General features: G+C 39.7%; 1 protein-coding gene across 5 annotated transcripts in view; it reads right to left on the bottom strand.

The window, feature by feature from the left end:
* robo1 (roundabout, axon guidance receptor, homolog 1 (Drosophila)) overlaps positions 1 to 27,373 on the bottom strand; it is a 247,734-nt gene that overhangs the window by 35,262 nt on the left and 185,099 nt on the right. For all 5 annotated transcript variants that reach the window (XM_078929630.1, XM_078929633.1, XM_078929632.1 and 2 more), the window contains 4 exons: positions 8,466 to 8,623; positions 3,551 to 3,671; positions 2,041 to 2,179; positions 1,794 to 1,921 (listed from right to left, as the gene is read on the bottom strand). In XM_078929630.1, the coding sequence (XP_078785756.1) occupies positions 1,794 to 1,921; positions 2,041 to 2,179; positions 3,551 to 3,671; positions 8,466 to 8,623 (546 nt within the window). The remainder of the gene's footprint in view (positions 1 to 1,793; positions 1,922 to 2,040; positions 2,180 to 3,550; positions 3,672 to 8,465; positions 8,624 to 27,373) is intronic.

Below are 27,373 nucleotides of genomic sequence, written 5' to 3'. Positions count from 1 at the left end.
ACAAGCTTTTCAAAAAGCATTTTTTTGACTTCTCCTAATTGACATGATTTGATTAAAGAAATACTCAGATATGCAATATTAAGCTTATCCTCCTAATATATGTCATCCATCATCAGAAAAATGCCACAAGAACATGTTCAAACCCCCCAAAACTCAATTTTCATCTGAATGGATCTTAGAGACTTTGACAGGATTAGAGATCCAACCCACAGATTAAACATCTGCACCCCCATGTCACAGTTATCTTCACTGGAGAGATGTTTCACTACCTACATATGGCTTCTTCTGCTGTAGCCCATTTAGACCTACAATTACCCAGGTCTTCTTTTCATTCCTGGGCCTGCATCTGTAATTAGAAGCATGTCATTTCCGAGCGTGGGACTGGGCCTGCTTGTCTTTAATTAGCTGGACTACTCAGAAACCGCACGCTCGTTGGTTTCTTCTGGGCTGGATAAAGTGCAAAGATCAAAAGATAGGACCTTCGCAGCTTCGGAGGTTGATCTCAGCAAAGTAGCTTAGCTACAAACAGAAAGCTTTTAAGAATAAAATACAACACATCTGACTTTTCCTTTTTCTTTTGAGAAAGTTGCAGATTTATGTTTGTTGTTTTTGTTCTAATGTTCCCATTCCTTATTCTACTCAGAGGAATACAGTGTAGAAAAAAAAGGGGTCAGTGGATTGCCTTTTCATGCAGGCAGCGGGGAATTGGCCTGGGGTTAAGACATTTAATTTCCACTGAGGACAGGGAGGTTTTAGCATTTCAAATATGATTCTCGGTTAGGGGAGCAGTTTATTGAGCCATGCATCAATGCTGTTCCCTTTCATTAACTAAGCTTTCATCGGGGAGAGAGTCAGGATGGAGAAAAAGCAATAGGTGAAGTAGATATATCAATGTGCGTATTGGCAGGTGAGCCTAATCTTTTGCTTCTAACCTATTGAGAGATGGCTGCCCTGCAGTGCAAGAAAAAAACCTAGGAATAATTGTAAAGGGCAGCCAAGTGAATATAAAGTATCTATCTTTGCATGTGGGGGGTTGCAGAAGAATGGAGTTGCCTCTTTCAATGTATGCACATTGCACATTGCTGGTGGTGACATTAATATGACTGACCTCACCATGCAATCTCTCTAACTCCCCCTCCCTGCCCCCTGCCCCAATTCCAACCGGTTCTGCATCAATTGTGAGGCACATCCAACACCAGCACATTCACCATCTCTCCATCCATTCTTCATGTTTCAGCTTCCTCTTTCTTCCCTCCCCTCTTGTCTCACCCGACTCCCAACATTCCTGTTAGTTTGCCGTTAAATGGCTCTTGTGTTCTTCTAAATCTCAGGAGGCTTTTGGGGTGATTCAACCCCCCACTTCCCCTGAATGGTTTCTTTCTGAATGTTCACACTCTGTAACGAGCTGCTTTATATTCCAACTGTGTTAATCAGAGCCACAAGAGATGCAAAGATATTCCACAGATTCACAAATAGCACTGTATTCCTTAAAACATTAAGAAGACAAGCCTCCAGAGGAATGCCACTTGCACAAAGCAGATGAAATCCAATGTTGTTTAGCTCCTAAGTGCACAATTTTACAACTTGTATAGATTTTTGTTTCTTCTTATTAGAAATCAATCAGCTAATTGAGAGAGACTGCAGAGAAGCAATTCTGGTTGGTTTTACTGCGTGGTGGCGGCGCTAAATTGCATTTCAATCAAGCTGCAGAAAAAGCCTCAAGTGGAAATTAATTTGGAACTGCTGTCCAAGGTGCTGTAAATAAAACGTTTGGCACAGTTGTTGTAGCTTACCGTGGACGGTGAGCGTGGCCGACGCCTCTGCCTTGCCCATCATGTTCTCCGCCACGCAGGTGTAAGAACCAACATCCGCTGAGGTCAGACGACGAATCTTCAAGGTGTGATCCTCACGAATCTCATATCTGCAGTTGAAAAAAGTTCACATGTATCAAATGTGGACAGATAGCAGCAAATATGAGCAAACTGTACATCAGACTATGGAGAAGAAAAAGTAGAAAAGTGGAGATTGTTTGAATCATACCTTCCTTTGGGTAGTTCGCCATCGTCTTTTCTCCAGCGCACAGTGGGAACTGGGTCGCCACGGGCCTCACATCTGAACTCCACACTCTGATCCACTAACACCACCTGACTACCAGGGCGGCGGACAAAGCTGGGCCGCTCTGCACACATGAGGGAGTATATGATTTAATGTACATGTAAAAACTAAAAAATGAAAAATTAAAAAATTTAACTTGTTTGTGTGTCTACTTTTTCAAAATGTATTGTAAGTAAAGTAAAGTGGACCACCTTACTAGATTTCTAAAATGTGAATATCATATTGTTTTGGATTTTTTACATCAAAATGCATGCATTAAGCCTTTCAAAAGTTTGCAGATGAATATAGTAAACCTAGTCTCAATTAACTTTTTTGACCATGGCAGCAACAGATGTGGTTGGGTCTAGTCTAGAGCCACCAATGGGGGCAACTTTCAATTCTTCCAAGACGGAGATATGAAAACTAAAATAATTTGAATTCAAATCAATTTTACAGAAAAACCCAACTCATTTACCAAAAGCTATATACTAATATATTCCACACACTATTTTTCTTTTTTTCTTGAACATTCCAACAACTAAAGCGATGTTCACACTGTTCTCGGCGGTGTGCATTCAAGCTACTACTTTTAATAAAAATTCTATATAGACACGTGCAAACGCAAATTTCAGACTTCCATGTTTCAAACTGCCATGTTTACATGTCACCTTGCAACTTTTTACAACAGTTTTTGGGCTCTATGCAAAAAATGTGCGGCCGTTGAGTGCGCAGTGGAAGTTTATCCAGTTGAACTTTGACCAGTCGCGGACTTGGATTTGGTCATAATGTAATAGTATTGGGTAGCGACAGTCCAGTGTGAACACCGTATGCTAAACCCATGTTATTGAACACGTCGCCCATGTGTACACGCCAGTGTTCTTGAACGCACATCCCAGGCCATGTGTGAACATAGCATTATAGGATTTTTATCATTTTATTGTAACAGCTTCATTTAAATTCTATTATAGGAATTTCAATACTGACAACAAACCAGGGAGGTTATAATTAACCAGAGCTTTAGGGTTACAGCACTGACTCGGAGAGAAGGAGCTGCCCTTGGTTGTTCTCTTCTAGCTTCAGAGAAAATTATTAATTCTCACCAAGAGATCTTTGTTGTCATTTTTCTGACAGATTGTAAGAGGTCTCTGAGGAGAGGAGATAAAGAGAGTGAAAAGCTGCCACTAAAATCTGGAGTCTGAACATGCTCTCTACTGGGGATATAAGAGAGTATGTGGGTCAGAGGTCATTCGAGGCGATATAATGCAGCTGTTCGCAGAGGAGAAGCCTGGGTGTCTGAGCACTACAGTTAAGCATGAGGTTACTGCTCATCTCACGTCAGGTTGTCAGAGCTAAACATATAAACTGTTTAGTAGAAAAATGTGTCTGCTATGCTATAGAGTAGGCTGAAGCAGACAAGAGATTTGGGTTAGAATAATACAGATAAAAGGTTAATCACCCAGAACTGTAAGTTCAGCCACTTCACTGTCCCGCTCGCCGACCATGTTGGTGCCGACGCACACATATTTCCCAGCATCACTCTTTCGGGCATTTGTGATCATCAGCTTCCCTCCTCGGATCTACAAGAACAAAAGCAGAAGAAATGAAAAATAAATAAATAATAAAAGCACATCTGAAACTCTTCAAGCAATGGTGGATTACTCTAATTACTTTAATAAATTGGTAGATTTTTATGCAGCAAAAAGATCCAAATCAAATTCATTTTCAAAGAATGTGTTTCTGTAGGAGTGCTTTCTTTTAAATTACTAGTCGATCAGTCAGGCGGTGTCCTCCTCATAAGGATAAGATGAACAAAAGGTCAATGTCCCAATCCAATCCAAAAACAGGTGCCCAAAAGTAACACCTCAGGAAGTGCAGAATAGAACACTTCTGCAAGCCCTTTAAAGTTTCCCTCTACTAGTCTTTTGTTCTGTTTTAAAAGTATTTTTTAAATATAATTATGCCGTTTTAAGCAAAAAAACAAAAACAAAAAAAACAACAGTTTTCTAGGTCAGTTTCTACTGTAGTTCATTTCCCGTTTCCCATGTTTTACACTGTCTCCCGCTAGCTTAACCCAAAACTAATATTACTTATGCAACAAAAATAGAGAGCAATATTGGAGCTATCCAGCTGTACAGATATGAACCACACACCAGCTCTGAAAAGTAAATCAAAGATGTACATTTGTCTGCATGTGTATGCATCAGAATGAGAGGAAGCAGGGAGCTTTCCCTCATTTTTAAAATGGCTTTTTTCATCTGCTCCTGATTCACAACGAGTTGACTAAGGCAAAACTCATAAATGCAATTTTAAAGCTTAATTTTCTTTACAAATGTCCTCTATTATCAGAAAAATGCCACAAAACACAAACAAAGCATAAACACTGCAAACATATTTTTCATCTGAGTGGGTTTTTAAGAAAATGTGTCTATTGTTGTGCAGAAAATTAATTTAAGTACAATTATTATTATTACTACTATTATTATTATAATAGTTATTATTATTATTATTATTATTACTATTATTGTTCTACAAGCTAGAGCAACGGGACACAAACTGAAGGAAAATAGAACACCGCACACCCGGCCATAAATGTGTGTTTGTCCAGGTGATTGTCATGTCTGTTATTTCCCAGGGCTTTGATTACAGGCCAGAGGAGATGCTTTGTTCTGTGGCACTCAGAAAGACAACTCTGGGTCCAGCACAGGCCCCTCAGCTCCACTCTCAGCTGACAGTCATGCCAGTCAGCACAGAAACAAACAATAGCGTAGTGGGGCAGTGATATCTGTGCTCTGATAGAGAATAAGGTTTTAAATGCACACACCAGCCTTCAGACTCAGCACCACCCTCTGAAAGCATGTCATTGATACCCTCATTAAAGAACCACTGACAGAACATGACACACTATATTGCAAAAAGTCTGCTGTGGCCGTTACCTCCATGTCAAGATTTGTTATGGATATAATCCATGAAGGCTGCAATGTGTCAGTTGATATTCATTACAATGGTACATGAGTTTTTTGATTCAAATAAAGTTTTGGTCAGAAGGCATTCACTTCACCCTCCGCTCAACATTTATGGTAAAGCATGAGGCAGGGGACTTAAGGAGGCTGTGGAAGGCAGGCTTATTTAGGGCACCCCGTGGTGCTGGAGGGGTTTGAAGTATCATTATGTTACTGTTTGTTTGAGGAGAGGCTTTGCAGCTAAAAAACAGTAGTGACACGCACAAAGGCTCAAGGTCAGGGCAAACCATGCAGCCGAAAAAAGTGGGCTCCGTATTGTTTGTTTCGCAGGACTTTGACATGAGGATCCACTTAAGGCCTTGTCGACTCCATCCTTATTCTTACCTCTGTGTGTCTGCAGCAGTCCCCCATTCTCCACAGGCATACTTGGAGTGCCGGAGCAGCAGGGACCCTGAAAGCTGGCTAAAGTAAATGAATGTGGCAGGGGTTCCTTTTTTTTTTTTTTTTTTTCGTCTGCATGCATATCCTCTCAGCACCAGACACGGACTGCTGAAAGCCTCAACAATCTGACCATTATCCCTACATTACAAGGAGATGGCTCTATCCTGCTGCCTTTTGTCTCATGTCATTTGGCATTGCTGATAATGCAAAACCCCCCATTTACCATCAATGCTGTTGGTATTCACACAGCATTCAGTTTCCAAGCTGATAATTAACCACAACTACTACACAAAAGGAAAGAGACAATGTGGTGCATTTTGGTCATTTGTCCTTCCTGCTCGAAGCAGACGTTGGTTTGAATACTGGAATTTTCTTTTTTAATTTGTTTGTGCTCCTCTGATAATCTTTGAAAGATAAGTGGAAACACAGAGTTGAAAATAAGAACCATGACGTTAAAAGGTGGCCCCCCCGTTTCAAACCCGCTCAGCATGAAAACACAAATAATCTTTGAAAAGGCACACAGCATGCTACCGGTGTTTATGAGAATTCCAACTGAAATGGAAAAATAAAATACAGAAAATTTTGACTTGTAAGCCTTCCTTTGCAAGTTCAACAATTGTTTTTCTAAAGTTTTTTTTTTTAGGGTTAACGCCGTAAAACCCATTGCATCAAAGAATGGATAGAAAATTAAAAATAATTGGAATGAAGATGATTTTTTTAACCCTTTGATGAACTATAAAACAAACATTTTTATAATAAGCCTATCATTTTTTTATGATAATTAGCCTAGAAAGTATTAATTATGGTATGTTAGGTGACTTGGTGAGTTTTTTCTCACAACAATTTTAGTTTAAGATGGAAACATATTGATAGGGGGTGTTAAGGGGGGAAAAAAATCACTTTATTTACCCAATACCTTAATTTTGAAAATAACATGTTAAGCATAGTGAAACTGTGTTATAAAAAATGAATAAATACCAATACATTCTCTTAATGCAGCAAGTCATTAAAAATACGCAAATAGATAAGTTGTTCTCAGTATAAAATTCTGAAAATTGGCAAAACTTTTCCCACCAAAAGTGCTTTTGAGATTTCACGAAAGCACCCATTTGAGCAGGAAAAGCCCTTCTACTGCCCCTAGTGGAATAATAATGAACTACAGGGCAGAAAACATGGACCAAGGTGTATATATATATATATATATATATATATATATATATATATATATATGGGCTTGTAAGGAAAGCTTTAAGCATGTTAATAAGATAGAAGAGCTAAGAAATGCATGTATCATATAAGATATGGTTATAAAGGGTTATCTTTCTAACGTGAAAGCTTTTGTAGTCCGAAACAAGACAAAAGACATAAAACTAGGCTGCAGGTGGTTTGGGAGACCAGTGTGATTGCCAAGGTAACTGCATGTTTCAGCATTTTACATCAAAGCAGGAATAAGTTCAGCCAAATATCACAATGCAAGCTGGCCTTCAGAGAGCTCAGCTGTTCATTAGATTAGAAGTTTATCCCTGCATTTCTTTATTCACTCACTAAACATAATATAATACAAACAACACTCAGGACCCCGTCCCAAGACAGTCCAAATTCTATTAGCATGGAAATCCAGAGGACACCACGGAGACTCCCATCTGTCAGAGTGGTAGCTCATTTAGGTGGTTGCTCATGACGTCAAGCATAACTTTTAAATCCCCCATTAGGGAACACTCAGCTCTGTGTTTGAAAAGAAGTTTACAGTGAGAAAAAACAGCTGTTCAGAGGTTTTTTTTAGTTCCACAAAACTTCTCCAGGGTATAACAACGCCTCTACAAGGAAGTACATTAGGAACTTGGAAAATGAAATAAAAACAAATATCAAAACCTAGCACTGGGTTGTTTGACCCGGGGAGATAAACTTGCCAGAAAAAATAATAGTAAAAAAAACGTGTAAAAAAATCTTCTGCAATTTACAACATTATGGGCAATTGAAAAATTGTTTCATACATTTCCTCAGGGTGATGAGCAGCAGTAGTTTAATTCTAGTATTTTTATTTTTTTGGACAAAAATTATTCTTTGACAGACACAATTGGATGCTAGTTTTGATTTTCGCTATTAAGAAATAAAGATTTTTAATTTTGTATTATTAATATTAATAATAATAAAAACTTTGCTTTTGAGTGACAAATAACTATTCATACATGTGTATATTTTAACCCTTTTTGCCAGTATATTGTATTATTTTTTATAATAATAATAATACTGTTTTATATATATTGAAATTCCTTCATTCATTAAAAAAATGAATTTATGAAAGACAAAATAATGAATTTCTTTCCTCAACAAGAGATCATTATTTTGGTAAATGTTTAGATGCTCATAATAACAAGAAAGTAAGACACTTTTCTCTAACTAATTTGTATGCTGTTCTTTTTTTCAACTAAAACGCTATATTCTAGTTCTAGTTGAATATAACTAGTAAAATGTTCTTTCAGCATAATCATTTTATTCATAAAGGGAAAAGTAGCACAAATCAAACCTTATGTTTTGCTGAAACCCTGAACTCTATACTAGTCCATTGTGAGCATGCATGTGACCCTAATTGATACAGTAGTGCTGGCTATGCTGGTTGTAAATCAAGTTTAGATAGTTGCTTAGGTTCTGGAAATGCTGCTGTATGCAACTTTCTCCAGTTTACTCTGGTCAGCTCGATTTCCTTTCTTAGGATAATCTTCTGCTTGGTGATCTCATCAACAGTCCATTCATGATCAATACATTACTGCTGACTAATGAAGCAAGAAATAAGCCAAACGTACTTGTTAAAGCCTTTGAAGTCATGTTTGATTTGTTTGCTACATACCAAGCAGCTTCATACAGCAGTTTTAGATTGAAAAACATATACCGTTACTGATGATTTGATCTGAATTCAAACACCAAAATACGTTGAAAGCGTGTGGAAGAACCCGTGTTTTATATACGTACAGTGATCCTTTCATCTCTGTCATCAATATTCACTCCGTCTTTTTTCCATGATATTGTGGGTTCAGGATGTCCACGAGGGGGCTGGCACTCCAGGACTGCGGGTTCTCCAGCTGCCACCATCACATCAGCAGGGTTTTGTCTGAAGTCATCGCGTAGAACTGCAAGAAACCACAAAACACAGGTATTATTAACGTGTGCTTCAGCTGTAATCAGAAAACGGAGGGAAAAAACGACGAGCAGCAGTCAGTTCTGATAGCTAATAAAACTAAAAACATGTGGCTTCTAATTACCTCGTGTAATGCTGACAAAAAAAAGTCGTAGTGGTGAGACACTCGAAACTGGGCAAATAACAGCTTCAGTCCAAATAAACTTACAGATTATCAGCAGTGATGAATTCATGTCCAGGTTATCAATATTACCAACTATGACCTTCCTTTTTGTTGACGAAACCACACAGCATGGTAATACACACACTCAGACATTCAGAGACCGTTCATCACCTCTCCATCATCACTTCTTCATTTCTCCTTGACACTTCATATTTACATCACCTTGCGCTCATGCACCCGTTTTGCCTCGACACGCTCGCAAATCTACATTAGACCCAACCTGCCATCCATGTCACCGCGAGGAAATGATATGACTCTTATATGCATCGACTTTCCTCGCTGGATGTGTTTAAAATAAAAGATGACACAGCCTTGGGTTGTTAATAATAAGATACAAGAGCCCCCTCTCTGCTATTTTTCACATCTAGTGATACCACATTTAAGAGCACAATAGACAGAAAATGAGACACTCAGCAATTTCCATGAGTGCTGCTGAGTGCAGATTCGGATAACCTACCTAACTACCAACCAGTCTCTTCAGAATATCACATTGATAATAATGCTTTATGGTAGCCGTGGCAGAGAAGATCAAAGCTTCCTCACTTTCTGATGGCTGAGGAACAGCATATCTGTGAAGTTCACATCTGCAGTGGTAAACTGGATATTTACTGAGAGGAGAGAAAGTCATGAAAAAGCAGCAAGCCCTTCTTCAGCAAGCAATGTCGCAGAAAAACATTTCCACATCCTCTTACACATAAAAACAGAAATTAGGCTACAAATGGGAGCCCCATTCAAGCAGAATTTCATTACAAATAGATTTTATTCTTTTAAGGAATAAAAGAAAAAAAATATTGTCAATATATACTTTTTTAATGTATCTTTAAAGACGCACTCCAATGAAAGTGGTGTTTTTAAACATGTTCTCTGATGATGTAGGACATATGTAAAGAACAGCTTAAAAGTGCCTTTCTGAGTATTTCTTTATTCAAATTGTTGTGTATCAAAGTAGACGCAAAAATGTTGTTTAAAAAAGCGTGTAGCCACAAGCTTCACTCTATACTGAAGCATTCGCTTGTAGACGGCTAGATCCGTGTACATCTATGTTTTCCTCATCTGAGCTGGCATCTGGCTCAAAACAGCTGGATAGTTCCAACATTGTTCGACAATTTTGTTGTACAGATAATGTCAGGTTGGGGATTGTGAAGGGCTGTAAGCTAGTGGGAGAGGTTGTAAACAGATGGATGATGGGTAGGAGGCGGCTTACTCAGCCCTGCTCACAACTCTATATAATAGCTTTTGAGGACCTTTGCTGGTCAATCTCACCTTCTCAAAGGACAATATTTCTCAAAAATGTTTCTTGGTGATCCACAATCCTTTTTTATGACTCACACTACTGAAGTTGAAAATGCCCTAAAAACCCTCTCATTCTGCTCCCTCCTAACAGTGCAGCTGTGTGGTGAATTCGTGTAGTTTGGTTACAACAGATCAAATCATTCAGGAATGCAAATGTAAACACCAAACATCCGTTTCATTAGAGTGCATACTTCAAAACTCTATCCTTGCATAAAGAGATTAAGCCAATGTGTTCTGAAGAGGATTTCTGCTGGTCAGCCTTTAGAATCAAAGTGAGCCAAACACTGAACAAAATAATAAAAGAAGTGTGTGGGCTTTTGCAGCATCTGCAATATATGCATGGGTGAGTGAGCGCAGTAACTTTAAGTGTGACATTAATTTTGCACCGTCTCTTCTCTGTGGGGTCTCGGAACCCCTGCCAGTCTCTGAATTATTTTTAGCCCACCACCCCGTGTATTTGTCCCTATAGAAAATAAAATGCAAAGCAAAAGTAGTGTAGCTGGAAAGAGACGCAGTATCGACTTGATAAAGGCCTGAGGAGAAGCTGGCATCGTCAAGTGTTTACACCACAAGGACCTCCAGCACTCACTCCCCCACCTCACTGCCCTCTCTTCTTCTCCAAACCAACACCTCCTTGTTATAAACACAGCTGAGTGCAGCCCAGCAGACAGCCCTGAACATCTGCGTACAGGAAAACAAATTCCTCTGGGATGGAGGCAGGAGAGGAGACAGACGCAGCCAGACAGTCTGTCAGACCGACAAACGGACCCAGATCTGAAAGGGTTTTAAGACTGACTCTTTTGCCAGAAGCCTTGTTAGATCCGGAGTTGTGGCAGGGCTGGTTTTTCCTGGCTCCCCCCTTCTTTAACATCCATTCTTGCTCCTTTCTTTATGCTACATAAGCTCTTGATTGCTTTTGCTGTTCCCATTTTGGGAGCTAAAATCCAGAAAAAAAGGTTTTCACGTTGTCTTCTTTGCTGAAAGTGTGCATGTGCGATGCGGTCTCTATCTGGGTTTGGGATAATGAGGCTACTCTACCATTCTGTCTCTCCAGTGGGGCTGCAGCTGTCCCCTAGAAGATAATATTTCCTGGGCTATTAACAGTGAGGCCAAACTCTTTGTGTGTGTGTGTGTGTGTGTGTGTGTGGGTGTGTGTGTGTGTGCGTGTGTGTGTGTGTGTATTTGTGTGTGTTGAACAAGATTTTCATTTTGTAGCCTAATATGTGGAAATGAGCCAAAGTCACAGGTCCCAGCATGAAGACGCCTCTTTGTCCATTCTGGATTTGCTCAAAAATGTTGATAATGGGATGGAACAGGGCGGAAATCCGGACTTGGACAAATAGAAGTGTGCATTGTCAAGGTAAAGGGATCTGTCCTGCTCTGAATTTCCTCTTTTCTGGAGTGTCAGAACAAAACACCTATTATCTTGCGTAGCTGTTGTTTATCCAAGAGGAATAAAAAACAGCTGACTGTGCAAAAGAAAGCAAATTCATCAGAAGAGAGAAGTAGATCGGGGTCTCCAACAAGTGTTGGGCTCTGCCAAGATCCAACTCTCCAGACTAGATGTACTACGATCCCTCTCAAGGTCCACAGAAGTATTGTAACTGTTCTGCCAGTAACATAATAAGCTGCCATCAAGATCCAAGACACCTCTTACGCTATGTTTACACCAGGCTCGGAAATGCGCGTTCAAAAAAAAACACTTCCAATGAGAAGTCTATGTAAAAAATGCATAGATGCATGTTCAGGCCTCCGTGTTAAAAATGATTGCATTCACGTGTTGCTACACAAGTTTCATAGTCCATTTTCGGGCTCTACATACAAAAAATGCCTTTAAAGTTGAACCAGTTAAACTTTGACCAGTCAGGTACTCGGACTTGGTAGTGATGTATGGATAGTGTCTGTTTCAAAATATGGAAGTATTAACCATTAAGAAATTGATCATGAAGGAGAAGTCAATAAATGTGTCCAGCTAGAATTATTTGACACAGACTCTTTCATTTATCGGATTAGAGCTGCGAAAGAGAAAAGCCTGGAGTTCAATTCCCAAGATTTGCACCACTTTGACATTTTGCACCAAGCCTCTCCCAACTGTGAGTACATCCGTCAGTATCGCATGGCAACAGTCCAGTGTGAACGCCATATGCTAAAAGTGTGTTCAGCCCATTCTTGAACGTACATCATATCCCTGGTGTGTACGTCGCATTAAAGGTTACTGGAGAAAGTAGCTTGGTGAAAAATGCACACATTCATCACAAGCACAAGCTATCCTCCATTCACATACACTCTAACAAACACAGGCAGACTTTCCCTCAGGAAATTGAAAACAGATGTTTAAATGTCAAATTAAAATGAGATTCCTGTGCTGCCCCTCCGATATTAATGAAAACGAAGACCTAATGCCACACACAAGTCAGGATGGGAAGATCAGATGAGCTTTGTTCTGAGGAAATGAAACAAAGTAAAACAAGCTCTCCTCAAACCTATGCAAGGATGCAAGAACAGACCCACAAGGGAATTAAAGGTTTATCAGAATGCACATGGAGGCAATCCCACAGAGACACACAGCCCAGCGTGGGTCTTGCCTTCGGCTTTGGATTCTGCCTTGAATCAGGATGGACACGGTTTATGCCAAACGGGAAGCAGAGGCTGGGCGAAAGATGAAGCCAAAGTTAGGAAACCCAGAGAAGGGAAGTAAAGGAAAAGAAAAGAAAAAAAAAAGTTGCCTTTTTTTTTTTTTTTGGCCTGTGTTCCCGGCTTTTTTGTTGCTTAACTTTATATGCTTCTTGAGCTGTAAGAATGCAAACATATGATGTGCCATCAGATGTTTTCAGGTTATATGAGGCAGAAATGATTACAGAATACAGAGAATGTACAAAGACATGCCTGAAGTGGATGCAGGTAGAGCCAAACTGACCTGAAGTTCTGAACTGCATCCCTGTGGAAAAGTATGGAGCATTTTAAAATCTACATGCAACAACTTTACAAGGTTTTGAGAGTATACAAAAGGACTGAAGAAGAGTCAAAGATTTGCACCACCAAATAAAATAAATGTTGAAAACATTTCGTTTCCTCTGCTAATAGGTAGAAATGCAGTCAGTGCTTTCCGCAAATGTTGGCGTTTTTATTTATTTTTTGGTTCGTAAATGTTCAGCTCAAGCTATGTTCACACCGCCCATTCAAGCGCCCACTTTCAAAGAAAAACCTATGCACATGTGGGTTTCAGGCCTCCGTTTTCAAAATGTTTACGTTTGCACAGCTACGCAAGAGACTACAACAGTTTTTCGACTAAGTACAAAATGCATGTTCATGGAAAGCACTATGAAAGTTATAACAGGTTGAACCTTAACCAATCAGGGACTCTGTTTTGGTAGTGATGTGTGGCTGGTGTCCCTTTTATTTCACAGAAGTGCCAACCGTTGGAAAATTATGCCCGGCTGGAATGGTATGACACCAAGTCTATATATTGGAATAGAGTTGTGAAAGAAAAAGCCTGGGGCAAGATTGGTGAGCCTCTTCCAACTGTGAGTACATGTGCTACTAGTATCGGGTAGTGACGGTCCAGTGTTAATACCGTATGCTAAACACCCGTTTAGGAATGCGCCTTTGGCATTTACCCAGTGTGAATGTAGCTTTTGACTCCACACCCCTCATTGTAAACATTATAAATGACTATAAATTCATAAATTATCTGTACATAGCCTATGGGACAAAGCTTCACTATCCACATCCGCACATCTCCCACTTCTTTTAACATGTAACCTCTACATCTTCTTTACTCACACACTGTGGGACAAGACAATCTCATAGCAATGGTGGTTTAACCCAGGCTGCCGCATTGCCAAGGCGGTTGCAGTTGAGTAATCAGCCACAGGCGAGAGCAGTCTGTGTGTTCACAAACCAAATAAATAAATAAATAAATACATAAATAAAGATCTACAGTAATGTCCGTTATGGTGGGCGTGAAAAGACCTCATGCAGGAGAAACTTGGCCTTCCTTGTTCTCTCCTGACTTCATCCACACTGAGAAGATACCAGACCTCATGCCTTCTTGTGCAACCCTGGATAGACTCTAGCCTCCACAGCACTGAGTAGGGCTGTTATGCAGTCCGGCACTGATGAATATAGTCATGACATTCACAGCTTTGTTCATATGCACAAAGACAGAAATAAACCTGACAAGCTGGGATGTAGAAATAATAGTTGACATCGCAATAAAGCTATCAGTTTTCAACTTCTTATATTTTTTGTTCCGCTAAGACTTAATTTATAGATTTCCAATTTATGTTGTAATTTATGTTGTAATTTAGCATTTATAAATCACTTAGAAAACAATAGACGGCTCTCTCGACAACCGTGACATTCAGTGCGGGGTCACATCTGGGGAGTCACATCGATTAAAAATGTCTGACAGCCAGAGTGCCTTCTCGGCTGCTAGATATCTTGTGGACGCCCGTAAATATGTCAGCGAGAGCAGACTCCGTTACCCCACTGGCCTTTAGGGTTTGCACCTGCCCAACCCAGACACCGTGAGGTCAGCATCCAAACTCACATCAATTGTTATGTCGCTGATTAGACAATATACCAAATATGTAGGAGTCTAAAAATAAAAACTCCAAAAAGATAAACAAGAAATGGTCATGTGCTACTGCACATTACCCATCTAACTTGCTGATTGATATCATTAGGTTTATGCCAAAATAAATAACTAGTTAGTGCACATATTCTAAATGTACCTTTAACTGCATTTTTCTTCATTTTTCTTCTGAACAGGAGTTTGCAGCATCTATGTGTGGATCATGTCTGTCTTTTTTCCAGTCATTTGTAAAAAGCAACAGCTCATCCTTTACCAGAGAGGCTAGAATCTGAACAGATAAATACATCTAGCAATTTATTGAATTGATTCCTATCATCTCATTTGCCTGATGTTTCTGTCACTCCTGCAACCCTCTGATGTGCAAAGATCTAGGTAAACCTCTAGAGCTATAAACTGTCTATATCATAGCAATAATGACTTAGAACCTATACAGAACATATACTGCCTAGACTCATTCAAATGACCAAGAAGAATCACTTTGCTGTTTGACTTAGGACTAAAGTTAAGTACCAGAGACCTTTGTGAAACCCAGTATTCCCCTGTATTGTCATTTATGGGTCAGATTGTTAAATTGTGTTACTTTTCTTGATTTTGTGCCTCTATTGTAATGTTCAAAAGCATAATTTCGGGAACTGCATAATTTAAAGTCCACTCCGATCATATTTTGATCTTTTTTTAAAGCGTACAACATTTTTTTGTTTTCTCCTGATTCACGACAATTTGAATAAAGATATACTTAGAAATGATCAATTTATGCCTTACATCATAAGAAAAATGCCACAAGACCATATTAAAAACACCAAAAACACAATTTTCATCTGAGTGAAAACAGTAAAGCAGTCTGTTTTGAAGGGGAAAAGTCTGGCTGACATAGCTGGGATAACATTGGGGTAAGGCTGTGAAAGCATTTCAAACTCTCCATGCAGGTGTTTATAGCCTCTTCTTTATATTACCAGACTGGGCAGAACTAAAAGTGGCATTGAAGTGGGCATGTCTGTGCTTGCCTTGCACTAGAATGGCCAGTGAGTGCAGAGACTTTGCTCCCAAATATATGCAAACCTCATGTGCAATTAGCAGCCCGCGGCGATTATGCTTTTGCAAAAAGACACTCAAGCATTCACTCACAAGCACATGCAGACCACATAAAAGAAGTTTTGCCATAGAGTTGCTCAGACAGAAGAGCCATTGAGTGAGTGTGTTTGTTTAAACGGTCATAAGTCTTCTCGTCAGGCCTAAGGAAAAAGATGGCGTTCGGTGAGTGCGGCGAAAGGCGCAGAGGGCAGCGGGGAGGCAGGTTTATGTGAGTGACTGGGTAAATGAGTGACTTGGCAGCTCATAGTTCAATAAATAGCGTCTGTTTGATTGGAGTGCTGGGTGAGCTGGAGTTTGGTTAAAGTCGAGAGTGTTTCGAAAGCTTTAGCTGTAAAAAAAAAAAAAAAAAAAAACTTCCTAGAAACAAGTTTGTCTGAATAAAATACATCAAAAGAAAGGGGAAAAATCCAACAAAAGTCCAATGGGAACACTCAACAACACAATGTAAACTGTGTAACAACATCTGCATGGAATTATCACATTTAAATTTAACGAGTGACTCAACATTTGTGGATTTGTGAGCTTCTGATAGATCAAGTCGTCATACAAAAGGACTCCTGAGTCAGTGTCAGAGCCTGTAACTTGTTTGGAAAACAAAGAGTTGAATGCGTTGAGAAAAATCTTCTCATTAGCTGCAAGGAAAGTTGAATAAAAATTCCACATTTACAAAGCACAGACCTGATGCCAAAAGAATACTTTATGTTTCCATTCCTAACGGGGACTTTAAGAGAATTTTTACTGTGCTATAAAACAGTAATGAAGCAGATAAAGATGGAGAAGCAGGTAAACAGATATTTTACAAGTGGAGACCTGCCTCTATTGGCACCTCGCGCCAAAAACTTTAATGTCAACGGCACAGCAATGCTGCAACAGTCAAACGCAAAGTGACGACCCTATTTTTAGATTTAAGAGCTTTAGACAATGTGGGCTTTAAATGTGTCTACAAGTGAGGCTTCTGCAGAATAAAGGAAACTGACAAGCTTTCAGTAACTTAGCTTTACCTGCTCACAGTGGAGCCTTAAGCAGGCAGCCCACTGCATAGAAACACAAAAGAGCAGATTCTGCAGGATAACTCACAGAAACACAACTGAGCAGTGCACAAACACTCTTTGAATCTTTCTTCTTTTTTAAACACGAAAACACACAAGTGGCTGCTGTCCTTACATTTAACTTTTCTGCATTGTTAAGGAGAACTAAGAATTATACAATAAAATGCAAACTGTGGATTCCAATTGTGAAATCCAGGCTTGAGCTTCAAAAACACTTATTTTGTTCATGAATTCTTTTCATGAATGCATGAGAATATTCCCCCTTTCCCTGAGCGAATCTCATCCTTGTTTAAATAGAAAGGCTTTTTTTTATCTTTGTCATGCTTTTTGATTTATTTTTTAAAACTTAAAACTTACCACAACAACATTTTCATTTTATTTCAAAGATACAATATTTAGCAACAATATAAATGTTATCGGTTTTGATTAAAAGCAATAACACATTTTTTTATAAACTCATCACTGAGAAATTCCTATTTTAGGATCCTTATGTATTCAGATTCAGATTTATGTGTTCTCATTCAGGGGCGGCCATGTTGCAGCAGTACGGCGGTCGACCCATGATCGTAAGATTGCAGGTTCGATTCCTTGCTTGCACATGAGTCCGATGTGTCCTTGGGCAAGACACTGAACCCCACCTTGCCTCTGGTGGCATGCGGGCGCCAGTGTTCGGCAGCGGACCCACCACCAGTGTTTGAATGTGTGTGTGACTGGGTGAATGGGTCTGTGACTGTAAAGCGCTTTGGGCCTTGTAGGAAGAAAAGCGCTACATAAGTATACACCATTTACCAGATGTGAGATAATGGAAACAGATAATGCTGGTTAAAGATCCACTCAGTGGAAATTGTGTTTTTGGTGTTTTTCACATGTTCTTAAGGCATTTTTCTCATGATGGAGGACATATATAAAGAAAATTAAACTTAAAATTGCATTTCTGACTGTTTATTTAGTCAATTTGAAGTGAACCAGAAGCAAAAAGAAAATGCAGTTTGAAAAAGGCATTTGTGACATAGAGAATATGCTGGATGTGCAACAAGCTTCCTATGGGAAGGGGCAGATAGGTGAAGGTAGTCTGCACCAATGGTACCGCCCACAACTCAGAGACTGCAGAAACTATGTAAGAAAACAACACCTTTTTTTATTTTTTATTTTATTTTGGCCAAAAATGGAACAATCGTAATTAAGGACACTTTTAAAGGCGCTTTTAGTTCCAGCACAACAGACAATCTCAAAGTAGCTTTCTATCAGACTGTATTGGTCATTTACCAGTGCACTCTACCGTCTGTCTCTCAGCTTTTGTTCAGTCTAATCTGTGCACGCCTAAAGAGCGTGACTGGAACTCTGCAAATTTGCAGATTGAACAGTTTTCCACACAGAATGCTCGTTATGGAAAACCCCCATAAAAACACCTTTTCTCGTAAAACACCCAGAGTTTCACACGGCTCGGTTCACATTGTGTCAGTTATGTTTTCTGACAATATCTCACTGTGAGCTGCCCTCCCCTCTGTGTGGCCTCACTTGCTAACCTTCTCCCTGCATCTGCACATATGAGGACCTTATTAAAACAATCTTCCCAATTAACATTCCTGGGCCTCGGAGCCCCCGTCAGCCCTCCCCCCATGGATCTCATCCAGCGCTGCTTCAGATCTGAAGCCTCCTCGTTTTTATTATGACAAAGAAGCTGTGCAGGATCCAGAGCAGCCACGGGACCCCTGAATGGGAGTTTTGAGAAGAGAGATGTGAGGCAGCTTGTTTTCCCTCCTGCAGAACCTGTGCAGGACATGTGGTCTTCAGTTTTTTAGGCTCTTGTTTGCTCATCTGTGTATTGCATGTGGAGGAGGAGGGCATGCAGCAATGCATAAATCAATTAGTTCAACACAAATGCGTCTAATTGAATTTGACTCAAGAGTGACACAGCCTCATTTGTGGAGGTGAATAACTCATGATCCTGGGCAGGAAGATGTCCTGTAACAGGAGCCTGACTCTCGCCACGGGGGAAATTAAATCCATAAACACAATACATTTACCTGCAGAGCAAGATCTAACTGGCTGCTTGCCCTCATAAGAGCATATTGGAGTAAAAAAACATTAGCCCCAAATATTTTCATGTTGCTATTATTGTGAGATATAACGGCCAGATAACAGGACATGCCTCAGTCTCGTGCTCATCTTTCCAAAACAAAGCTTTATTATTCACAAACAGTCGAGAGAAATACACTGGTGTTATATAGCCGGGCTGTGCAAACAGGACCGGCCGGGGGAATGGAGTGAACCACGAGATGAGAAGTTCACAGTGACTGAGCTTGATCTCAGCTGTTTGCTGGGGGATAGCGGGACCTTGTGTTGGTTAATTTTTAACATTCACCTCTGCGGCAAAGCGGAGTTTATGACGCCTGAGTCAGCACCTGCGGGCAGAGTGTTTGCTTGTTTTTAAGTTCTTCCAAATGAATCTGCTGCCAGTCTGTTTGGTCTGAGCCTAATTAATGCAAGCTTAATGAGATCCAGTGGACATGTGGAGAAGGGACGTCTCCCTTGAACATGTCAAGCCAACTAATTTAAAACAGGAAAGTGAGATGTTTTCCTTTTATCATAAATTAGTGTAATAGAAGTTTGTAAAGCACTTAGTTTCCAATGAGAATCTAATTTGATAAAAGCTTAGGAATGAGAAGGAATGAATTATTGTTGTCCAAAAAAACGTCCTGGTTGGGACAGGAACATAAAGTAGAATTACATCAGCACTGACTGGGGAAGAGTAATATGAGAGCGTCTGTCTGAGGGAAACAGGCAAGCTCAGAGGAAAATATGGACAAGGAAAAAAAAAACACACGCAGACACGCACACGCGCGCGCACACACACACACAAAGGGATCCAAATGTAATGTTACAGCAGATCCCTCAGCATTTCGTCATGGCCACTTTCATTTCCACCATCCAGATCCCTCTCCAATCATTTTACCAGACACAGGGGAGCCAGGGGAAAGGAGGACGAGGGACACAGACAGGAAGCTTTTGGAGAGGTTAAGTAAAAGAGAGGAGGTGGTGGTCCTCCAGAGGTACAGGGCACTGGAATGTTAAAGAGGGTGAGACAAAGCAAATAAAGCTACATGTGCTGCAGCTCTGGAGGGGCACATCTTTCCATGATCAGCTGCTGTCCCCACTGCAATGGTTTCCACACGGACCCCTAAACTCTCCCAGATGGGCTCTGAGAAGATGAAACGATATTCATAACCCGATCTAAGACGGGGCTCTGTTACAGTGGGAAGTGATACCCAAAAAGAAAGGATGAGGGAATGCTGTCAGATATCATGTGCCAAACACAAATGCAGAGTTGGAATTTTATCCTCGGCACCCGCCTAACAAGCAGGATCGTCCTCCTTCAAGATCCCTGCCAACACTTTGGCGATATAGCATTTCACTGCACTTGTCAACTTGTCAAACATGTAAAACTGAGCATCGCTGGTGCCAAGGAGAAAGTCTTGAAAATGTGCCAGAAACTATATTGATCCCAGTGAAATTGACACTCGAGATTGAGGTTAATTCTACATTTACCCGCTTAAATTTCTCATTTAATGGGTCACAGACAAGACCAAGTGCTTTGTCAAAGATCTGCCCCTATTGTTTTATGAGCTTTTGTTGCTACTGTTAATGGGCCTGTAGTAAGTCTGTCAACTGATTTATATATCTGCTCTCTGGGATACAAAAGAAGGCCAAACGGCGAGGAAAATTTAAGGCTGCTGCATCTTTGCAACCCACAGAACTACAAAATATCTGTCAGACTTGTCCAGGTGAAAAAGAAATCCTCCTCTTCTCTGAGAACTCCCTGATCCTTGCATAGAATTTAAGAATTCAAGCTCTTGGTGGAGGATTATTTTTTTTTCTTTTTTTGACAGTACATTTGCTCTAAATCAAAGCTTGTCTATTTCCTGTTGTTTCTTTTTAGTTCAATATTCATATAAATAAAGTTCTGTCAGATGAAAACACATCCGCTGGCATAATCTATTCTCACAATGTCGGTGTAATGTAATGAAAACCGTGGAGTTCCATTCGTTACAATAACTGTAAACAACTTTGTCAAAAAATAAAAAAGACAGAAACGTTGCTGGGAGGGAACATCTGTGGACTGACATTGATTTTTATTTTGAAAAAGACAATAAAATATTGTTTTTTTAATCTTATCCCCCACAGGCTGTCCCTGTACGGCACAGTTACTGAACGATCTTAGAAAACATCCATATCTGAATAAGAAAATGTTTTTCAACATCTCTTCGTAATCCTTTGGCAGGTAATTATTTTAGGAAGTTTAAAAAAAAGCCCGGGCAGGGTGGTGGGAAACTATATCATATTCAAACCAGAATGAGATTATTAAAGATCAGCTGTTGGCTTCTTGGATGTTTCTTTTCCTAGAATCAAGTCTTTTTTAATTTATTATTTTGATATTTCATTTTAATCCATTCATCACAAAGCCTGCACTTTAAAATTGTTTGCAGACAGAAAAGATTTAGTCAAAAAAAGTTGAAAAAGCCTGCTATTTGCACTTAAACAGTGGTCTGTAAAGAGCTGCCAGGTGGTGTGGTCAGTGTACACAAGCATGTGTTACCCTCTCATCGTTATTCCCATGCACACAGGAAACTGCTCTACTATACTGCTTGTTATCCTTCTAAGGCTGTAAATGATGCATTCCCTTTAGCTTTGGTTAAGGTGAAAGAGGCGAGGTATTTTACTTATCTTGGGGTTGCAGTCCAACCTTTTTATTACCTCCTAACTTCTGGCGCATAAATAAGTGGTCATGTTATGACATTTGATGTACTTGCTTGAGAATGGCAAAACATTACAGTTTGGCTGTGAAATTCACAATAAAACTACTTCTAAATCTGAGATTTAGCACAATCCAAGGGGAAACTATGCACAGCCTGTTTACTTGACTCAATGATAAGCAAGGCGGTTGAAACATCCTCCCTGAAAGTGTCCACTGGCAGAGAGATATAGAATGATATCACCAGGACAGCATGGAAGGTCCCACAGCCATCATCATTCTCCTCATTATGTCCTCAGAAAACTCAGCTTCCTTAGTCTTCCGGGGTCAGGATTTAGGAAAAAGATAAAACCTCTTCCTCTGTTCACCGTCTGATATAAGATAACATGCCTCACAGGGAGACAATTTTGCGCAAAATCCCGCCAGCGCCTCCCTTCTGAGCTCATCACCAGATGAATCCACGTTGATTTTCTGCCAAGCAAGCTCATGATAAGAGAGTCCAGAGGCTAAAAAGCTACATTATACTCAACAATGGAGGAAAAGCAAATCTGGGCTAGGATGCGACAAGGCTTGTTGGCCCATGCTGCAGCATATGAGGGTGTTTAGTTGTTTTGAGAAGCAGATACAAACAATGCAGACTATGTGGGTGTGACCTTACGGGAAGCACAAGCTATGGGTAACATCAATAAAATCCTCGCCATGTTGTATTTCTATACCAGAGAATACCTTTAAATAAGAAAAAAAAAACACATCAGCATGTGTTCAGTAAGGGCATATGTGTAGAATGAAGAATGGAGTTGGAAGTGCTTTTCAATAAACACTGCAGTTATATCATCTTAACTGTAAACATTATACTTCCCGTAAACATGGGAATCTAGAGTTAAGAACTGATTGCAAATGAACACATCCCTGCAGATCTGCTTTCTATTGTCTGAACCCCCCCACTATGTTCTGCGTATGTGAGAGAGATAACATCTTAACCTCAATCTCTAGGGCTGTCTGGAAGGCCTTGAGAGCCTGTGGGAGACTGCACACCTGCATAACAGACAATAGGGAATGCTCATGGGCTGTGGTCGCCTTTGAAGTGGCAATAGATTGGAGCTCAATACCGCAGTCCCTTTTGTCACGTGCATCATGCTGTGGTTTCAGTGCACAGCCGTTGTGATGAGAGACAACTTTGAGATAATTGAAGCAGAACTTTTGAAGACATGGAAGTGTTTGGTTGACCAGCAGTTCCACATCAGACAAAGTTTTCATTTGCGAGGTAAACAGAGCCACAACTGGGAGGATGTCTGAAGAAAATACACACCGCAGTACACAACCACTGCGGTCCAATTTGGTTTGATTTTCATAGCAAACCTAATTAGGATAGCATAATTACCGAAGCACACAAAGAAAACACAAGGTAGTGGTAAGAAATAATCATTGAAGATGACCTCAGATGTTGGGATCAGGAGGAAAAACATCAAATTCAACTGTTTTTGTGGTAGAAAACTCACCTTTTCTTCTAGATTTCATTTAAAAAAAATGAGGTTGGGAATTGAGGCATGCAAAGAAATTCAGTTTTCTGATAATGTCAAATTTATTAACTACTAAAATCATAATCATTTGTAGTCCATCTTTCATCTTCAACCACATTTTTCTTAGCCAGAACATATTTTCATTTAGCTACCTAATGTTTGGGATTTTTATAGAGTTGCTACCTTGGTAACCAAGGTTCATTAGGTTCTGCTTACACATTATTGCTGAGTTTGCATATTCACTCCATGCATTTTATTTAGCAGAGAGGAAAAACAATAATGTGTCCCTAAGGCAGGTTTAAAAACAGTCAAGTCTCCAGGTAAATGGTAAATGGCACGTACTCATATAGTAGTGTATTACCTTCCTTGAAGGCCCAACGTACTTTACAGTCCCATTCACTCATGCACACTCATTCATACATTGATGGTGGCTCTGCCGCCCTACACTGGTGCCAACCTAAACCACCACAAGCAATCTAGGGTTCAGTGTCTTCTTGCCCAAGGACACTGGGCAGACAAGGAGGGAACCAAACCTTCAATATTCCGATTAGAGGTTGACCACTCTACCTCTGTACTATAGACAGTTAGACAGTGTGTTAGAGAAAGGGGGCAGCCTCCTTTCACTTTTAAGTAAAATGGCCCAACGTCACAACCAAACCAAACACAGTCTGGATCCAAAATAATTTTTCACCTACAGTGGTAAGATTTATTATCCATCACAACCAAACTCAGGGTCATTTGTCTTCAACTTCATTATTTTATTTCATATCTGACTCTGGAATTGCATCATATAACATTTTGGGAAGTCTAGGGTTTGCTACAGACACCTAGGTAGTGTTTTTCTCTGTCTTTGAATCAAGCAGTTCAAATGGAGGGATTCCTTCTTTCATGTCTTTTTTCTACCTTTATATATAAATTTTTTTGAAGATCCAGACCTCCAGCTTTTTTGTCTAAAAGCTGGCATGTTAGCTTTGTCGTGTTGTTTCCCTTCACCACCAGAAGCAGATGGGATGTGCACCACCCCTAACAGGACAAATGAAATGTTAGCATGTTTTTGTTTTGATAATCCCCACTTGAATAATTTTGTTTTCAAATATGGTGAGATCAGGATCACAACTGTAAAGTAAGGATGATGGAGAAGAAAACTTGACCAAACTGGACAGAAACTAAGAGTTTATATAGTTGTAAAATGATTAGTTTTAAACACCTCTCTTCTTGACAATTAGGCCAAGTGAGTAAAAACCCTAACAATGAAAACGAGATATCAAAAGGACAGCTTTTTAATGCTACAGCACCCACTCTGTCCCCATATGGCCTAAAGGCCCATACACACCGGGACGAATATTCGCCAGGCGTTATTCGCCAACGTTTTTCGCCACGTCTTTTGTGTTCACACCCAGGCGATTTTCGCTGACGATGAGCCGAGCGAACATGCAATTTCCTTCCCTGACATTAGATGGCGCTTAATGTAAACAGAAATACTCCTGTACACAAGGTGGCGCTGCGCAACTTTACGATTCTTAAAGTCGCTTTTCACTCAGAAGAAGAGAGCAAGTATTTACGCGCTTGTCAGAATCATACAAAGAAAACATGAATATTTCAAGCATGCGTAGCTCCAACTGGTACTTGGTAAGGGGATATTTAAGAATGTCCGTCATTATTTCTTCGCGGCAGTGTAGACGCTACTTGGCGTCTAACTTCTTCGCTGGTATGTGTGCTCAGCAAGGCAGTTTTGTGTTTGAGCGCCCCCAAGTTGTGTTTTACTGTAACTTCAGAAGCTCCAGACACGTGTGCAAAAGCGCCATTCTCATTGGTCGAATAGATTTCGACGCGACGCGTCGAAAAAAAAAAACGAACCCGAGGCGTTTTTTTTTTTTGACGCTTTGGCGCGTGGCGTTTTTTCGCCTCGGTGTACCTGTACCTCCTTAACATCAAACCACTCACACATGGAGTGACTCTCACTGTTCAGGGGTTCTGCTGTAGTTGCCTGAGTGAGATACTTTCAGAATCACCGGGTACTAAGCTAGGCAAGCAATCACATCCTGTATTGTGGTGACAGATGAGGTTGTACAGCATGTCTCCTCACAATGATGAGTAATAATCTTTTTGGGGCTTTTTGGTGTTCATGCATGTACTTGGAGGATGTAGTGCACTGGTGTATGTGTCATTTTCTGAGGCTTGTGATTGGTATCAGTGGTTGTCTGTGTGACACTTAAAGATAAATGGTCTCGTACTTGATTCTACACATCTAGCTAAATTTGATATTGATTTGAACTTCTACTTGCACACCTTAGTCTGCCAATGAGATCTATGTTAAATGTTTTACTCCATTGTTTATTTCCCAGATCTATATCAATATCTGTAGAAGCCCTAAATGAGGATGGTGTAAAAAAGAAGGAACCAGTGTTTGCTTTTCACTTTGCACAATAATCATTTAGTTATAGTTTATTTTGACAATTTTTGCTTACATTTCTTGTTTTTTAATTTTTCGTTTTCTTTGGGGTTATTTTTGCACTCTGACCATATTCCATTCTACTATTGCTGGAGGTATTGGGTGTACATAAATGCCCCTGTGGTTTGGCTGATGGAAGACTGCACTTTTCATTGTTATGTTACGCTGTGCTTTGCATCTTTTTTATCTTTGTTTTCAGATCTTTGCTGATTTTTGGTTTCACTACTTTCACAATTGGATGCCATAACCCACCACTCTACATTCTTTAACGTCATCTTCAAAAATGGAAACACCAACACAAATACAGTTTCGAATGAAGTCTGTCAATGTATTCACCACTATTTAAAAAGTTACTCATTGTTAAACTGGATAGTTTCTATAAGTTATATATATATATATATATGTTATTTTTGTTTAATGTTTTGTTTCTGTATCTTACATTAAAATACAAAAGTGTACCGGTAGTCACAAAAGTAAATACAAACCATGAAAACAAAGCACAGGACTCATAGGAAAGTCCTTTTATGACTTTTTTTTCAATTAATATAAACACTGAGCAACATGTTAGCATAAGCACAATGTCTGCTGACCTAAAGTCACACAACCACATTTACTACCACACAACTCTGTGACGGCAGAGTAACAATGTAACGAACTTTGTTGATCACAAAGGTTCGGAAAATCAACTTAAAAGATTAATTGCCACAAAGTAAAGCTATTGTTTGAATTCATAATAAAAAAAAAAAAAAACAAGGCTGTGGTCAAAAGCAATCCATGGGCTCTCCATATGCTGCAGAAGAGGTCCATCCAGGCTGAAGAGACCCTCCACCTCCTAATTAATCTACTAAAAGCCCCCTGTCACTGCTTCATGCATGAATCCTCATCCACCCACGCCCCACATAAGCCCATAATGACCACTGGGCTAATGGATAGAACAACAAAATTCAAGTCAAAATTGCTAAGTCCTTACTCTACAGAATATGCAAACACTCAATAAAGCATCTATAGTGCCTTTGTGTTTTTGTGTTTCACAGTGTCAGCTTGACCAGTTCTGTTAATAATGTCATGCAACGCTTTATGTGTCAAAACAAAGAGAGAAGTTCCAGCAAGAAGCCCACTGACCTGTGGCCTAAAGGCCCAGTGTCAGACAGCAGTGCCGACTCGTTCTCAGTTCCTCTCTTCAGCCATTTGTTCCATGGTGACCTGCCAAGTTCTCTGTGCCAAAACAGATGGATTTCCTCCAAAATGCTGTGTTTGGTTTAAAGTTCTCCTGACAAAGTGAAAACTAGTGACTGTCTTCCAAATACTTAAAAGAAACAAAGATCATATTACAGTGTGCTGCAGTATATTATCAGTAACAATTGCAATATCACTGTAGTAGTCATATGGAAGAAACTCACTTTAAAATGCTCTTAGTACCAACTAAAGATTTTTACTCTCTTCTAATGACCAAATTGATAATAATATAGTTTCTAGTTGTTTATGTTCACTGTTGCTGTCTATTACTGCTTAATGAATATTATTTATTTACTATTTTTGTTCCCAGCAGAAAAAATCATTTTAAAAAATCATCTTTCTTACATTTTCAAAGATGTGATGTAAAAAAAGAAACATGAGAAAAAAGCCCTTTTTAATGTGTCTATTTACAAAAGCAATGCAATCTATTTCTACATTTTATCTCCACAAAGGATGTTCCACAAAAACAGATAACACCACATCATTTACTTGTCTTCAAAGATAATATACACTCTAATGTAGTTGAA

This window comes from Oryzias latipes, chromosome 13, assembly GCF_053564925.1.
Source record: "Oryzias latipes strain Hd-rR chromosome 13, Olatipes_Hd-rR_3.1".
Taxonomy (NCBI): domain Eukaryota; kingdom Metazoa; phylum Chordata; class Actinopteri; order Beloniformes; family Adrianichthyidae; genus Oryzias; species Oryzias latipes.
The sequence above is the reverse complement of the archived record's forward strand: the minus strand, read 5'-3'. Positions and strand labels throughout refer to the sequence as shown.